The sequence below is a fragment of the Melanostigma gelatinosum genome, assembly GCF_949748355.1.
Source record: "Melanostigma gelatinosum genome assembly, chromosome: 20".
Classification (NCBI taxonomy): Eukaryota; Metazoa; Chordata; class Actinopteri; order Perciformes; family Zoarcidae; genus Melanostigma; species Melanostigma gelatinosum.
The window spans coordinates 15,846,527-15,862,546 of record NC_136653.1 but is presented as its reverse complement, the minus strand read 5'-3'; the positions used below and the strand labels follow the sequence as shown (position 1 = coordinate 15,862,546).

The window sequence follows — 16,020 nt, the reverse complement described above, 5'->3', positions numbered from 1 at the left end:
TTTTTGCACGGCCTGGAGATACTGTTTTGCACAATTATCCAACGTTAATGAGCCACCTTGAACTGAATAGATCAGAAGAAAACTGAATGCGACTGCATTTTTTGGCGTTGCTGGACCTTGAATTTCAAGTAGCTTTCCTCAAGGTCTCAGAAAAGCTCAATCATAGCGTATTCTTAAAATGTAGCATTTTATGTCTGTGTTTTTTTATGCTTTATTAGTATTTATAGAGACTTGTACTGGAGACGCCACAGCCCATGTTCAGCACCCCAAATATCAAAGCCACAAGGGCACCATACGCACATATTTGCAATACATTTTATGTGTTTGTTTACATTTTGACATATTCTATATGTCAGGTTTGTGCGTAGAAAACCACGACATGATTCAATGTGTTGCAAATGTATGATTTACAACATTAGTATTGCTATAACCGGGTGTCACACTACCTCTGTTTTTATCACTGTTAGCACAGATAAAGTGTGGCAATAGTCTTCAATGCTCCTCACCCAGAACACAGTTTCGACATAATATGTCAAAATGTCTCAGCACCACTGTGTCTTTGCTCCTCCACTGGTTTGGATGGTTTGGGTGATGCACTCCACTCAGCCAGAGAGTTGAAAAGGTTCTCCTTATGCTTGAAGTTCATGGGTCCAGGTTCAAGGAGTTTCCGACCGATCATGGCGGGGACAGCGCTTCCTCTCCTGAATACTCTGGATGTGCCCCGACAGGAGGAGTTGCTTTTGGCTTGTCAAAGTTGATGTATCACTTTCGAATAGTCATCAATCAGTTGTACAAGTTTTCAGCTTTCCGAATTAAAAAAAAAAGAGAAAAACCTTTTTGGAGCCTGTTAAGATTTCCACCTGGTTGAGAACAGAAAACCACAGTTAGGATAACAATTTTCCTTTTGACTCAAAGCTAAAGACATTCATGAGGACACATATTTTGGTTGTCTTAACTCTCTGCCAGATTCCTTTGCCCAGTTTCCTGCATCATACAAAGTCCTCAGTCCTCAGCCACACCACATCCAATGAAATATTGCCATGTTAACCTCATCCAGACGTACACATTGCCAGATAATGTCTAGGTGTCAAATATCCTGCCTTTTGCAAGGGAAGAGAATATGGGGGAGAGAGAATTTGCAGATAATGGATGATACAACTTTTTTTGATTTACAGAACAATGTTTTACTCCTTTATTCGTATGTTTTTATTTATTCATCGAGAAACAATTATCTTTAAGGAAAATCCTTTTACCCTTTTTGTGAGGGTTTTCAGTTCTCTAAGGAAAATATATAGCCACTCTTGTGTTTCCCCTTTACTCTCTTCTCTTTACCATTGTGAAAAAATCAATGCATCTTGAAAGCCAGAAGCCCATTAGTAGATGTTTTAAGGGTGATAATGCCTTGTGATTTACTGCAATGGATTGCTGCAGGGATGATGTGTTTTATTTGGGGGCGACCGTAGCGCACTGGGTTAAGAGGGTCGTCTGGGAACCGGAAGGTCAGCGGCTCGATCCCAGACTGGGACGCTCCCCGGGTGCTGATCAATGGCAGCCCACTGCTCCCTATATCCAGGGATGGGTCAAATGCAGAAGTCAAATTTTGTGTATGTGTAAAAATGTATATGACAATAAAATCCTAACTTAGTTGGCCAACCAGGAAGCATTGCCAGAAAGGTTAATCACTTGCTCCCCAGAACCATTAGCGCTGTTATTTCTGAGGACAAACTGAAAATGGCATTTTTCCAAAGACTGCAAGTGAGATATTACACACAGATAACGCCTGAAAATAAAAGGCACAAAGCCATTTAAAGGACGCGGAGAGCTAGTGCACTGCAGTTGGTCTGCTGCTGAAAAACTGAACATCTCTACGTATAATATATTTGTCGATAAGACATTCAGTGTTGTTCATTTTAAATGCTTTGTGTGAACTTTGCCACGCTGTAAGGCTTCAGGTAAAGATTACATCTTGTACGACCCACAAGCATGCTGAATCAGCATACTGTGTGCATGTGTGATGGAAATATTGGGGGCTGGGGAGGTCATGGTTCGGTGACGAAGCATCCTTGTAAAAATGCAAATTTAACTGCAAAATGTATGAGGACAGGCTTAAACTGGCGCTTACATGACAGGGGGGGATATCATCAGAGTGTTGGCTGCACAACACATGTAGGAAATTGATTTTTTTTTTTCTGTGAATAATCAGCAGTCCAGGCACCGCAATTATCTCTGAGCAGAGAATATCGGTCAAGTGAACGTGAGTTCAGGAATGAATAATTCTGATTCTGGCTGGTTGGAAAAAGGGGATTAAGGTACAGTACTGGATCCCGAAGTATGGATATTGCTATTTGAGGATTAAAAGACTGTAGGGAGAATTGTATGTTGAATTAAATTTGACGAGATTAGCAACAACAACTGCAAGGATCAGCATATCTTGAGCCAGCTAAACAGAAGACCGGGAATGATTTGAAGTGTGAGGAGAGGCAGTAGGTTCCCATATGTCTTAGTTATTGATCAGTGAGAGGTTTCAGTCAGTGAACACTGCAGAAAGACCCTTCATGTGTGCACCATGTATGAGATACACTATCTAGTATGGACCAGTGTGTTTGAATGTTTTAATAAGCTCCAATCTCATGGATTAGTCAGAGGCATTGTTGGCAAGAATTTTTGTCACCCAATGTAAAGTGAAACATCACAATAACAGACAAAGGTGTTTTCTCTCTTCCTTGTTATGTTGAACAAGTGCCCGGGGCTTCAACTCTGCCAGTCCGTTGAGCATATGGTGTTTATTTCACCAGTATAACAAATCAGTTTGGTCTCAATTCAAAATATGCTTAATTCTGACAGATCGGCCCGATACAAAGCAACCCCAAAACACGTTTGGTTGTGTTTAATAAGCTGCGCATATAACACTCTGCATCTGTGAAAATAACAAGGCAGACATACATAACAGATTTTGAATAGAGGGGAACAAAAATTGAGGACTGAAGCTGAGAAGGAGAACCGTGACATCATGAGAGAAAACAGAGGAACAGAAATCTGCTGCTTACATTTCATAAGGTGCTCTATAATGATGGAGGTGGTAATAAGCTGCTTCATATCAAAGGCAGATGTAATGAGATGGTCAAAGATCCCTGCAGGTCATCTGAAGAGATTTCAATCAATTAAGTAAAAGCATGTTTATTTGTGTTGTGTTGTGTGTGTGTGTGTGTGTGTGTGTGTGTGTGTGTGTGTGTAGCCCCTTAATAGCAGTGTTTACCTGCGCCCTCTGTCAAATTAGTCCTTCAGCCTCTCTAAATAAATAAAGTGATTACGTTCACAAACAAAGCATCAATTACAACGAAGAAACGAATCCAAATCCTGAGTGAGTAGCAACAAATTTGAGTTCCATGCGTGACATAAATCCACTTATTAACTTAGTATTCATCATCATAATCACAGTTAGCCTCAACAGTTCCAAACAAAAGGCCTTCTAAAGTCAGGTCATGAGCAAGGATGAAATATAATCCCTTCTGAGCCAATAGCTGCTTGGAATATATGATGAATAATTATTTAAGTAACAGCTAACAATAACTTACGAATGATTCAAAAAAAGGATTGTTACCATTTTCATACACAGATAAATAAACCCAAGGATGAATAGGAATGTAAATGTTCTGTTAGGGGATGTAGAATTGTTGTTGCGAGGCAGAGCACAGTCAGCTTGCATGAACCTCTAGCGCCATCTAGTGATTAATCCATGTAGGCTTCTTTTAGGAGTCAGTGAGCACAAACCAAATGTTGTTTTTGTAAAATAACATACTTATTGTTCCTCACAGCTCTTCTGCAGACTTTACTTTTAAAGCTTATTTCACCTGGATAATCACTCAGTATCGATAATTGGCAGGGAGTCATGCGAACATAACAAATAACACAACTAGAAAATGGATTTCCTGACACCTAAACACGTGTACCACACACACACACACATATGGACAGGGGACCGTCTAATTTCTACAGTCACGCCTCGCTCGTACGTGCTACGTCACTGGCGTGCGTCAGGAGGAGTGTAAACACTCCTCGCGCTTCAGCTGCAGCAGCTTCTTCAGTAACGTTAGTAATTTGTCGAGTTCGCAAACGTTGTGTTCCAGCGTTTATTATTTCACCAGCGGAATGTTTTCTAGTTTATTGCTGTTAGATATCAGATGATGTTTTAAATTATTTTTGGGAGCTTTACAAGACCGCCTCAAATTACTGCCATAAAGTTGCTCTTAGCGAGTACCAGCTAGCTAACGTTAGCTCTCAGAATTGTAGTGTATGCTTCCTTTTGCAACAGAGTAAGACGCAGCATTGTTTCGGCTGCTCTATTTTTTATGCTCAGTTCTTTTTTGCTAAAAGCTCACGGTTCTCTGTGATGAAATGGTGCTTTCCTTGGTCAGCCTTTGTGCCAGGGAGGTGGTGAGGGACCACAGCTCGTCACCGTGCTGGCTGAGGTGGGTACCCAGGGAGCTGTACAGACCGCTGCTGGAGGCCTCTTTCACCGGCTGCAGACCGCTGGCTGTGGGTGAGCTGGTGCAGAGGTGGCCTGAACGCACATTGCGTGTCGGCAGAAGCAGGAAACAAGGCCAAAAGGGGCCAAATCGACTCTGCGTCCAGGCCCTGTTACTTGCAGTTGTCCGAGGAATGTCAGACCAAAGGTAAGATAAGTTATTATTCCAGCTACAGTGTTGTTGGATCATTATCTTTGATCTGTGTGAGGCATTTAAGACTCATCCCTCTGTCCCAGGTGTGCCCTGCAAGTACTGGATCTCTGTGGACTGCAAGGAGATGAAGGAGGGATGGGAGACCCCATGGGAGGCTGGTCTCTGACTGTAGCGCTCTGCACCATGGTCGTTCAGTCCAGAGCTCGAGCACAGAGGGCTCAGCGGGAGAGGAAACGGTTATCGGCTCTGGAGAGGGAAAAAGACGTGAAGAGGGGAAGGGAAACAAACGGCGATGTGGCAGGCCCAGATAATGAGGAGCCGGAGGGAAACGACAGAGAGAAGATGGGCTCATGTGGGACTCTGGGTGAAGAGGAGCTGATTACAGGTGTGAGAAGGAGGATGGAGGTAGAGAGGAGAAGACAGACTGCAGTTACAGGGTCAGGAGGCGGTAGAAAGGAGACCGAAGATGTAAACAGTGATGTGTTGGTGCATGTGAGAGCTGATCTTTTTGTAAATGCTCGCTCTTGGGAGCGTGTTCGCGGGGCTCTAAGCGCATCGGGGCCCCTTAAGCTTCAGTGCAGATACCTACGCGTGGAAGAGATTTCAGTGTCCAGCATCAGGACCATGCTAGGCCTCCTGCCTCGCCAGGGTCTCCTGGGCATCGATGTCCGCTACAGCAGCCTCGGGGTGGCCGGCTTGGCTGAGATGCTGCCTCTGCTCTCCACCTTCCCCGCCTTGAACTCTCTCCGCCTGCACTACTGTAACTTGGATTTCCGCAGAGACCAACCCGGCCAGGAAGAGGCCCTGGGGGACTTGTCTCAGGGTCTGACCCGGCTACAAGAACTGCGGTGCCTCAGCCTCACTGCGCTGCGCTTGCCTGGGCAACTCCGTGTGCTGCTTAGGTATGGCCTGATCCCCCAGTATGCACGCCGTCCTGTAACTTTATACCTACACGCTGAGCCTAGTAAATCCCACTGTCACACACTCAAAATGTTTTAGATTTGTCCAACCTTAGAGTAGGTTACGGAAAGGAAATGTATCAATCTCTAATGGACAATTCTACTATTTGGTGTACAATTTATTGGAAATGGCAATAAAATGCTGTCTCTAACCCTGCAAATTTAAGCTTTGCAGGTTTTATTTTAAAGTAAGTTTAAGATTGTTGTGCAATAAAACAAGACATTTGAAGACACTACCTTTCAATTTTAGAACATTTTGATGGGAATTTCCTTAAATTTTTAGAGCCAGTATTCATTTATTTTTAAAGGATTGAGCAGTTGATCAAGAGACGAATCATCGGATTGATCCATCATGAAAATAATAAGTCGCAGCCCTCATCAAATCTAAATTGCCTTTTTTTTTTATTGGAGAGTGATTTTAATCTCTAGTTTAAAGTTTAGAATTATGAGATTAGAAACAGAAAACAAACAATTAGGCCTCTAAATTGAATATTTGAATTGAATGATGAATATTATTTCAATGTTCTTTCTCTACAGCTCACTGCCTCGGCCTCTGGAGATACTGGAGCTGCCGTATTTGAGCCTGAGCCCAGCCGACCTCGCTTATCTGTCCTGCAGCCACCATGCTTCCACACTGCAGCAGCTGGATCTGAGTGAGAACCGTCTGGACGAAAACACCCTGACATCTATCCGCCGCCTCCTCTCCCAGGCTTCCGGTGGCCTGCAGCACCTCTCTCTGAGTGGCTGTGGCCTCACCGACGGCCTGCTGGGACTCTTGCTGCCCTCGCTGGGAGGCTGCAGGGCCCTCAAGAGCTTGGCGTTGGCCCTGAACCCTCTCTCCATCGCCGGCCTCATGGACCTTGTGAGGATGGCCGTGAGAATGCCCTCGCTCCGTCAGTTGCTGTACCCCAACCCCCTGGAGGACTACCAGCCGGGCCTTCCTGACCTGCCCTCCAGTGCGCAGCTCTTAGACTGGCCGCTGGATGAAGCCACAGACATCAACATTACCAGCAGCCAGCTCAACAGGGTGCGCATAGAGAGCGGGCGGTCCGACCTCTTTCTGACGTGCGACCTGCTCAATTATGATAAAGACTTGGTGGAGTAGAGCACCGTGAAAGGAACCATCAGTTTATGAGTGTCAGCTAAATATTTGCATAGTTATTCCTTAATAGGAAATGAATGTAAGTGCAACTTTTTAGGCTTATTTTGCTTATTTTAATACCAATTATTTGAGTGACTTACTCTCTTTGTGCTTTCCTAATTTGCATTTTTGTCATACTGTATATCTGTTGACTGTTGTAAACATGTCCAGGATTATGCTTTTTGTTTTTGTTTCTCGGGTCAAAAGTTATAAATCACCAATTATCAGGACATACATGTAATCAAATTACCATTGTACCACATGAAGCATTTACATACTGCCAGTCACAGAATAAATCCGTCATAAAGCAAAGTTTTACGAGTTATTTAATGGTGCAATATATTTAACATTCTTCAAACTAACATGTTATATGGCTCATCAGGTGTCACTGGGAGTGTTGCAGACTGAGAATAAGAGGCATCGTCTGTAGTACTCTACGTACGGCTGCTGTTGAATGAAGTACAGCGAGGTGAGGCCTTCACCCATCCTCCTCTGAGTACATGTGAAAGGGACAAAGAGTGACCCGAGGTAACGGCAAGGAGAGGTATTTAGGAAAGTGCATGAGGAAGGAACGGTTTCTCGGAGGAGGCCGAATAATACCTGCATGACAAAAACACATTCAAAATTAAAGCCCTTCAAAATCTCATTCATGAGCTAACTTCACATCAATAAATTATTCATTATTTCATCATTTACCAGTGGCCTAATCTATGTATCCACTCTCCAAATTGGGGACTTCATTTTTTGAAATAAATTGAAATGAAATAAATTGTTCCTTTATTATTAACACAGGGCTGATTTTCTTTGCTCATCAAAAGTTGTTTGTTGAAATCTTGAAGATGTGTTTTTCACAGAACAAAGACCATGTTGGGAAATATAATACAATATATATAAGACAATATAACGGTCAAAAAATAATGAAAACGAGAGTTGACTTTCCGAGACTTGTTTGTTGGATGAAATTTCTAAAATCTATGGCCCTGGTTAAACATATTGAACATATTGAAACTAGGGTCAGGTGAGTAACACAAAAATAAAATGTCCCATAGAATAAAATAACTGAACTACAGATATAGTCTGTTTATTATATAAAAATGAAAGTTGTTAACGTACAAATATTTTACATGAATCAAACTGTAGAAATATTTACATCAGCAAAATATGTTTCTTACAATGTATTTATGGAGGATATTAAATGGTATCGTGCCCCCTGTAGAGAACCTTTTCATAGCTATGTTCATGTAACTCTTTTAGCGATATGGGAAAAACTTAACACACAAATCAAAATTTTAATATGACTTATAGAATACAAAGTGACTGTAACCAAAACAGATTCATAAATTGATCCAGAGTTTTAAAATGAGCACAAACACATCAGTCCAGATGCAGCCATACTGCGGTGTTTCAGAAGGCTTCAGCCGTCATACTCTCCAACTTCTCCTCTTCTACAGTATTGGGCACAGTAAAATGTCTCGTGAAATACTGCACTTCTATCTTTCCTGACTCGTGTGCAAGTGCGATTCCTGAATATGTGTTTTGTTGTCCTGAGTCTCCAAACACAGCCATGGCTGTCACCCTGAGGGGAGAGCAGAAAATGAGCACCACATATCAATATATCAAATCACTCGTAAACACCAACCCTCGTGTCCATCTGCCGTTACCTGTCCGACTCCATCCTTTCAGTGACCACAGGCTCTGCGTCGTTTTTCAGCAGGTCCCATATGTGGAGGGTCGAGGCTGCGTCGAGCACACAGAAGACCGTAGGTCTGGTTTGGGCCCACTGCAGCGAGACCACCGGTTCACCAGCTGTGCCGTTCTTCCACTCTGCCACAGGATGCTCATGGCTGACGTCATGCAGCCTGATGCTGCCGTCCCCGCAACCCACCTGGAATAAGGACGCGGAAAACTATATTATAGTATTTTACTTTTGTACAAATTCTGGAAGAAATATCTTAGAATTGCGATATGATTTGGGGTATTAGCGGGAATGATAATTTTTACATCATTATTAAACATGTAAAATCATTATGGTGTGATTTGTTGCGGGGATCTGTACCACACTGTATAGAATATGATCTCTGCTGCACAATATTTAATTTAAAATGGTATTTTGACAAACATTTTGCCTTTAACAGATATTGCACCTTCTGTGATTTGAAATTTGCTCTTGGCCATATTGCAACTTCAATACAATTTAGATTAATTATGCAGCCATTAGAAAGGCACCCTGAAATATGAGAGCAGTTTTCATGCTTTTGTGCAAAGCATTCAATTTTTGCAGGCCACTGTTGTGTAGCTCCTGTACTTGAACACTTCTACGGATGTAAAAAATATCACATTGTCGAATTTGGGGGGGGGGGGGAAGACATGCATAGTCCTCAAAAAATGTGATTCTCACCAAGAACAAGTGTTGCCTGAATGGAGAAAAGTGGATAGAGGTGACATCAATAGGTCGGACTCCGGCCTCCTGAAAGCTGTAACACTTTGGTGGGGCCTTTAAACCGTGACTTGTCTCATGATTGACCAGACCCTAGAAAGAAAAAGAATATTAATGCCACTAAATGACACAGTAAGGACATAATGCCACGGCAGACGAGATGATGCTCACCATATTGGTGCCGATGAAGAAATGATTGGAGTCTGTTGGAAGGAATTTTAAAAGAAGCGTCTGTAACAGCCCCGTTTTTGCTGCATCTCGTGGTGATACCCTGTGAACCAGACCAGAGGTCTAAGGTTACCACATTCCCAGCCAAAAACAACCTGTGCAACAGTGGAACACGGCCCTTCATCACGTTCAACACTGCACGTATGTGCTCCGATCAAATGCGGAGGTGACAAAAACACCAGCCCGCAGAACACACAACTGACAAGATCGCATGTCCCCGACGGAGCAGCTGTGTTCCCCCGGGGCAAAGACATCGTGGGGTATTTTGAGCAGGTGGTCGGCAGTGATGGATGATCAATCTCACCTCTCAGCAGTGAGGAGGTGGGAGCTGTGAAGTAGCTTCACTTTGCCGCCAGGCCGGAGCCCTGCAGAGAGAGAGAGAGAGAGAGAGAGAGAGCGAGAGAGAGAGAGAGGCTGAAGGTTGTGCCAGCATGTGTGAGAAAGATGAGAATGTTCGTGGAAAGAGAGGGAGCGCTCTAAAACGGGCCTGTCTTACCTAGATCAGTTGGAGAGCCTGCCTCGTTGGCTTTTGGGAGTTCCACTACCACCTGAAGGACACAGAGAGGAAACCAAGCAAGTCCATCATGGCATGACTCTGCTCTTTGTTTCCCCCTATTTAAGCTACAATCATGCTGAAAGTCTTGGAACTACAGTTCTCCAAATTTTGAGGACGTGAATGGGTTAATGAAAGGGTAATGTTGCGATGGGGTCAATGAGGCAACTGTGGGTTGACAACTTTTTTTTCAAGCCTGTATTTGTTTACAAACTTGGCTCCATCAAAAGTATGACGAATTATCTATTTGCAGTTTGGGTTTGCAACGTACTCGTGAATGTACAGAACTATCAATAGATGTATTTGATGCTGGACATTTTTTTTGCGATTTCCAAGGAGATTTAGGGTAATTTATTAATGTGAAATAAATCAGGGAAAATAATATCCTCAGGAATTATCAGTCTAAAATCTAAATCTAAAAGTACGTGTATCACGTCTGTGTGTTTATATTTGACAGCGTAATGACTCTGAGAAGGAGTCGTATTTTTGCTTCGCCATCAGGAATGAACAGTTTCCTTAATTGCCTCCATTAGCTGCGAGCCACTGGTGCTGCAACTGCTGACCCTGCTATAATAACAAACCCCCCGTTGTTTTTACACCAACATGCACTCGTCCTTTACACCTCACCTGTATCTTCGCCCTCGCATCGCTCCCTCCATGCCACCCCTTCAACTCTCCCGTGGCGAGGAGCGCCTCTCAGTTAGAAAACATCCGGCTACTTTGTTGCCCGACTTACCCAGAAATTCAAAACCCCCATTTCATCCAGAGAAGCCAGCTGGAATGACAATCCCGACAACTCTGGATTACGAAACAGAAGAACAATTAAACTGGAAGCCATCTGTGAATGGCAGAAAACGACACACAAGATCTTCAATCGATGTGTTGACCGTCCCGATGCCATTCCGTACCTTCCTCGGATGCCAAAAGGGGGACCTCTGGCCTCAGCCCCCCCGGTGCAGTGGAGGGGACAACTTCTACAGATGTCACAGATGAGACATGGCTCGAGGCGGCCATCACTGCATCTGTGTTGACAAGGTGACGAAGGAGAGGATGTGAGCGGACACTGAAGGAACATGAAGTGTGAAGTGTTACGTAATAAAAGGAGCCTGTGAACTTTACGTGACAAAAAGGGCAGAGGCAGTCCTGGATCACTGGTTACAGCAATTAAGGATGTTTACTACTTATTGCCTGCGGAAAATCGTCTCCTTTGCAGAGAGGCAAATACACATCATCAAAGATGGCTGAGCGAAAGATCAAGGGGCTTAATATTCTTAAAATAAAGGCAGACGGAAAAAGCTCAGTAGACACATGCTCGGTGCAGGGTTGCGGAAATTAGCACGACCGATGGGCTTAGAATGTACAGATGACTGTGGCTCCACACACACACTTCATATTTTGTTTTACAGGAAGGAAAGATGATTGGATTTTGATATAAAAATACAAATAAAAACATTTATTTTTGCATATATTGTTAACTAGGTGAACAATATGACCAGGGATGTCAAATGAATGACTTAATTCTTCTGTACATTTATCCATCCATTTTATGCTGCTTATCCAGAAATGATTGTTATTTACTGCTGGCGAGTACTGATAGAAATGTGACATAAATATCAATCACTTCATGCACTCGGTAGGTCATTCTAGGCCTCATCATACCTACTGGCTTTAAGTGATATTTTTCATACTAGTATGACTGTGAGTCAGGTATTAAATCATACTCTATGTGGTGTTCAATTTTTTTTAATCTTTAATCTTTAAGTGTATTTGGTGAACCCTGCAGAAAGCCTGTGTAAATCCCCCCCTTCTTTATATAATGACACGATGTGATGTATAGTAGAGTAAGTAGAAGGAAAAGACACAAAAAGTGTCATCAAAACACAGGAAGGAAAATATTAATATGGTATGAGTGAAATTGTTACATTTTCTGGAAAATCTCATCTGTAACATACCAGTGGAGAAGGTAGGCTGTCGGAAAGTCCATTCATCCTCCCCTATCGTCAAGCGGTAATGGTCACTAGCGTGCTCCCTCAGGTCCCACAGCACCACGGAGCCGACTGATGTGCCTGCAAACACCAATATGGCCTTTCCAGGGCTGAAGCAGCAACACTGCACCTGCAGCAGTGCACAAAGGGTTACTGGGCGTCTTTGTGGTTGTTAGACGTGAGGCGACTATGCTGAAATATGGAGAATATAACTGCAATTGTAATTGTTATTCATTTTAAAAGAAAGCAGAGCAACAAGGCCTGCTGATCAAATATTTACGGTGATTTTACTTCACCTCAGATTCGTAGACGAGGACTTTTTGAGGTCTGGACGGCTCCCAGATGTTCCAGATGCAGATGATGGTGCTGCTGTCAAGGCGCACAGCGCTGGGCTTAGTTGTCGGGCTGTGGACTGACATCATGGTGTGCCTCTGGACCTGAGAGAAGTGCACCAGGCTGATGCGGCGACCTGCAATTGACCATTAAATCAAAAAATGGTGAAACCCGTGGGAAGAGCTATACCTGAGATGTGTAATGACGTGCATGTTCTGGTTTGATCTCTCTGGTTGTGGTGCGTACCATAAAGAAAAGACAAATTAGTGTTGAGCTGTAAACTTCCATCGCTGAAAGACGGCGTGTCTGTTTGAGACCTCAGCTTCCTCAGGGATTTCCTCTCAGCTCGATCCTCTTCCAACAGGACAACCATGACCTTGATTCAGTCACAAAAACAAACAGACGTTAGTTTTGGAGACAAAAAAACCCTTCATGTAGAAAGTCAAAAAAAGTGTTTTTAAACTGTGTGTGAGTAAAAAAAAGACAACCTGAGAGGCTGAGCGCAGAAATGCTGTCAGACGCTGCGAATCAAAGCTCATTTCACTTTTGTTTCGTGCTTCGTGGGAGAGGTTTGGATCTGTCAGCAGAAAGAAAAACACAGTTGTTGACTTGTACATCGAAACACAGAGTCCATCAGAGGAAATCCGTTTTACAAGCCTTCCCTCACCCCCACAGGCTCCATTGTGCTCCGGAGGATGCTGCGTCCACTTCTCACACACCTCGATCTCCTCCGTCTGGATGTCTCTGTCGGAATTATCTTCATTACACTGGACGTAAGCCTGGCAAGGAGGAAGTCATTCAAATCACAATTTTGTACTCTTTTTTTGTTTTTTTGGTTACAGACATCTGTGTCAAGTAAGAAAGAGCAAATACTAACCTGCTTCGTGTTTGCAGCGCCAAAGGTTCTGATATACATGTCATATTCATTCACCGGTGGCAGATCCAAAAGAGAGACTGTCATTGAGAAATCCAGATCAATCAAGCGAAGAAGCTCTGTACTGCGTTTCCTGAAAAAAATACACGTTTAAGGTAGAATTAAAGACCACACACACACACACACACACACACATACACACACACACTGTACTATAGAAATCGTATTACAAACCATTCAACATGAATATGTTCTTACTTCTGCTTTGTGGAAACTTTCTTGCTGACTTCACGCTGCTTTGCAGCTACAAAGTCGATAAACTTCCCGCGCTGGGAGGCTCTGCTCTGGCTCTGGCTCTTTTCTGATCCTATTAAAAGAGCAGCAAAGATGCCTTACGTCCCCTATAATGCTGCTGCAGACATTAACTGTCTTCCGATCAGACACGGAGAAACAAATCTGGGTACACTGTAGCATACAATAACACCAAGTGCGTTAGTTAAAAAAACGGAGGAAAGAACTGCACCTCTGGACCATTTAGGCGTTTCTTCCTCCTCTCTGCTCGTAGCTCGTCTGGACTGAGCCGTCCCGACTCTCTCGTTCTCTTCCTCCATGGCTCGCTGAATTGCTTCAATTTCCTTCTTCCTTTGTGCCGAAAGCTCCTCCCTCTCTTCACCCACCTCTGGATGCTGTGGCTCCCTCTCGTCCTCGCCTTCACCTGCGCTCGCATCCATCTCCTCAAAGTCCTCCTCATATTCCTTTCAACAGAGAAATCCCATCATTTATACACCAAAATAAAAAAAATAACCAAGAAGCTGCTAGCAGAAACATCTTATAAGAATGAAAATGGATGCACTCGTAAAGGCTGTGAATACTCACCAGTTTCTTTGAGCGTAAATTGATTACAGCATGCAAAAGTAACACAAGAATGAGTCAATGAATGCAAAAATAACATTTAAACGTGATGAATTTGGTTCTACCGTATGTAGTCTTTTTACCTCAAAGTCATCTTCATATTCCTGGTCAGCCAAATCTTCGTCATTGGCAACCTGCTGACGTGACATAAATGCACGAAGTAGAAAATAAAGAGCAGAAAGTCTTTGTGATGACGCAGCGCGACAGTCAAACTGAAGCTGAAAGTGCTGTAGAGGAACGAGAGTGCACTGCATGCAATACAGACAGTGTATAATATACACTTATGGGCACGCACACACACACACACACTCACACACACACACACACCTCGGTTTTAGTCCCCTGCTTATGACTTTTGTCAGATGCTGATTTCTTGGAGCTGGTCCCGTCTCTGTGAGGATCTCTGTCCGGTTCCTCCTCCTCCTCTCTTTGCCTTCTCTCTTTGTGTTTGTCCCGTTCCGCTCGCTCTGCGTCACCGCGATGATGCCTGACCTCTTCACCCGGACCCTTCAAGTCTCGACGCTCCCTGGATTCGCTGTCATGCTTCCGTTTGTCATCCTGGAGAACAGCAAAAAATCCACACACAGTAAAAAAACCGATTTGACCGAAAGGAGCAACTTTAACCCTCACAAGTTACAAGTGGAATACAAAGTGGGACACAGGCAGAATGTTAATGGCTTTATTCAAAATGCAAAACAGTGATGGACAATCAGTATATCTACAGATGCTTACTGGATATCCTCTCTCTCTGTGTCTCCTTTCCTTCTCCTCTTTATGTCTTCTCTGTTCTTCTTTGGGCTCTGAAATCAGAAACACATCAATGCTCACCCCAAATGGAAACTATGATCCTGTGAATATGGCTAAGTGTGCCCACGTCGTGGCTTCACCTCTTTCGTCCTTCACTTCCGAATGCTTTCTGTCTCCGTGTCTCTCTCGTCTTTCTTTGACGTTCCTCTTGTCTTCGTGTTGCTCTCTCTCTCGATGCCGCTCTCTCTTTTCGCTTTCGTGCTTTTCCATCCGATCTCTTTCTCCTTTTCCACCCCGTCTCTCCCTCTCAGGCCTGTGCTCCCTGTCCCGCTCTTCTCTCCGTCTTTCCTTTTCTCTCTCTTCCCTTCCTTTGTCCCTGTCCTCCTCATTGTGTCTCTCTTTATCCCTTTCCCTCACTTTCTCCTTATCTCTATGTCTTTCCTTGTCCTTCTCTCTCTCGTGCTTGTCCTCTCTATCTCGCCTCTTGTAATCGTCATCGTACCTCTTCCCATCTACCAGCTTGTCTCTTTCCCTTCTTGTCACCCTGTCATCCTTTCTATCCTTTTCCTTATCGCCTCTCCTATCCCGTGAGCCCTCTTTTCGTCGATCTGAATGTCTGTCTTTTTCATCTTCATCTCTTTTCTCCCTCGTAACCTCCCTGGGCTTGTCTTTCTCTCGTCTGGACTCCTTCTCTGGGTCCCTGCGGCGTCTCTCTACGGATTCCCCACCACGGGGCTTTCTCTCATTGTCATCTCGCCTCCTAACATTGTCATCACCACGTTCCTCCTCCTAAAAAAAAGAGAAAATAAAACCATGTGGTTTGGATGTTATTTTGTCTACTGATCAAGCTGTAATACTGACCTAAACTCCCAAACACTTACCCTGATGTGTCTTCTCAGGTCAGCTGGTCTCCATGTGTCTTCCTTGGTTAATTTCTAAATAAATATTGTTCGATGTTCACCAGATAGGAATATCAACGTTCATTCAAACACAACACATCAATATCAAAGATAAAGCACTTACCTTGTCGCTATGCATGTTCTCATCTGTGTATTTTACTTTTGAAGTCTTTTAAACGCCGAAAATCAACTCATATTTTGGTAATGAAGCCGCCATGATGGCAAACCTCTGTGTGCTCACGCGCAGTTAGTCGAAACCAAGGGGCTCGCGTC

The 16,020-nt window shown here is 43.6% G+C and overlaps 2 protein-coding genes across 6 annotated transcripts; one reads left to right on the top strand and one right to left on the bottom strand.

Moving 5' to 3' along the window:
• The first annotated feature begins 4,111 nt into the window (after positions 1-4,111).
• LOC306794414 (leucine-rich repeat-containing protein 14) lies at positions 4,112-7,073 on the top strand. The gene is made up of 3 exons (XM_079292470.1): positions 4,112-4,673; positions 4,763-5,581; positions 6,176-7,073. Exons 1-3 carry the CDS (start codon positions 4,396-4,398, stop codon positions 6,741-6,743), a joined length of 1,665 nt encoding a protein of 554 aa, XP_079148596.1. The 5' UTR covers positions 4,112-4,395; the 3' UTR covers positions 6,744-7,073.
• Positions 7,074-7,967: 894 nt separating this feature from the next.
• On the bottom strand, positions 7,968-15,962 carry dync2i1 (dynein 2 intermediate chain 1). Of its 5 annotated transcripts, none has more exons than XM_079291799.1 (22): positions 15,872-15,962; positions 15,730-15,783; positions 14,989-15,637; positions 14,834-14,901; positions 14,429-14,659; positions 14,185-14,238; positions 13,713-13,944; positions 13,448-13,556; positions 13,193-13,322; positions 12,983-13,094; positions 12,804-12,892; positions 12,562-12,691; positions 12,279-12,451; positions 11,950-12,112; positions 10,906-11,019; positions 10,734-10,795; positions 9,941-9,992; positions 9,749-9,809; positions 9,388-9,487; positions 9,178-9,309; positions 8,441-8,664; positions 7,968-8,355 (listed from the first exon to the last, which is right to left on the bottom strand). In XM_079291799.1, the coding sequence occupies exons 1-22, from the start codon at positions 15,884-15,886 to the stop codon at positions 8,184-8,186; spliced, it is 3,126 nt and encodes a 1,041-aa protein (XP_079147925.1). In that variant the 5' UTR covers positions 15,887-15,962; the 3' UTR covers positions 7,968-8,183. The 5 variants fall into 5 exon arrangements, with proteins under 5 accessions (XP_079147925.1, XP_079147926.1, XP_079147924.1 ...); XM_079291800.1 differs by having other exon boundaries at positions 14,185-14,235; XM_079291798.1 differs by having other exon boundaries at positions 12,804-13,094; positions 13,448-13,545; positions 13,708-13,944.
• Positions 15,963-16,020: the final 58 nt, after the last annotated feature.

Excerpts from the sequence above, each read along its gene's own strand:
- dync2i1 (XM_079291796.1), bottom strand. Across the intron at positions 10,796-10,905 it reads CCTTTTGGCATCCGAGGAAG|AGTTGTCGGGATTGTCATTC; the intron begins GTACGGAATGGC and ends TTCGTAATCCAG. Across the intron at positions 9,810-9,940 it reads AGGCTCTCCAACTGATCTAG|GGCTCCGGCCTGGCGGCAAA; the intron begins GTAAGACAGGCC and ends CTCTCTCTGCAG.
- LOC306794414 (XM_079292470.1), top strand. The coding sequence starts at position 4,396 with ATGGTGCTTTCCTTGGTCAGCCTTTGTGCCAGGGAGGTGGTGAGGGAC. Across the intron at positions 4,674-4,762 it reads CGAGGAATGTCAGACCAAAG|GTGTGCCCTGCAAGTACTGG; the intron begins GTAAGATAAGTT and ends CCTCTGTCCCAG. Across the intron at positions 5,582-6,175 it reads CAACTCCGTGTGCTGCTTAG|CTCACTGCCTCGGCCTCTGG; the intron begins GTATGGCCTGAT and ends CTTTCTCTACAG.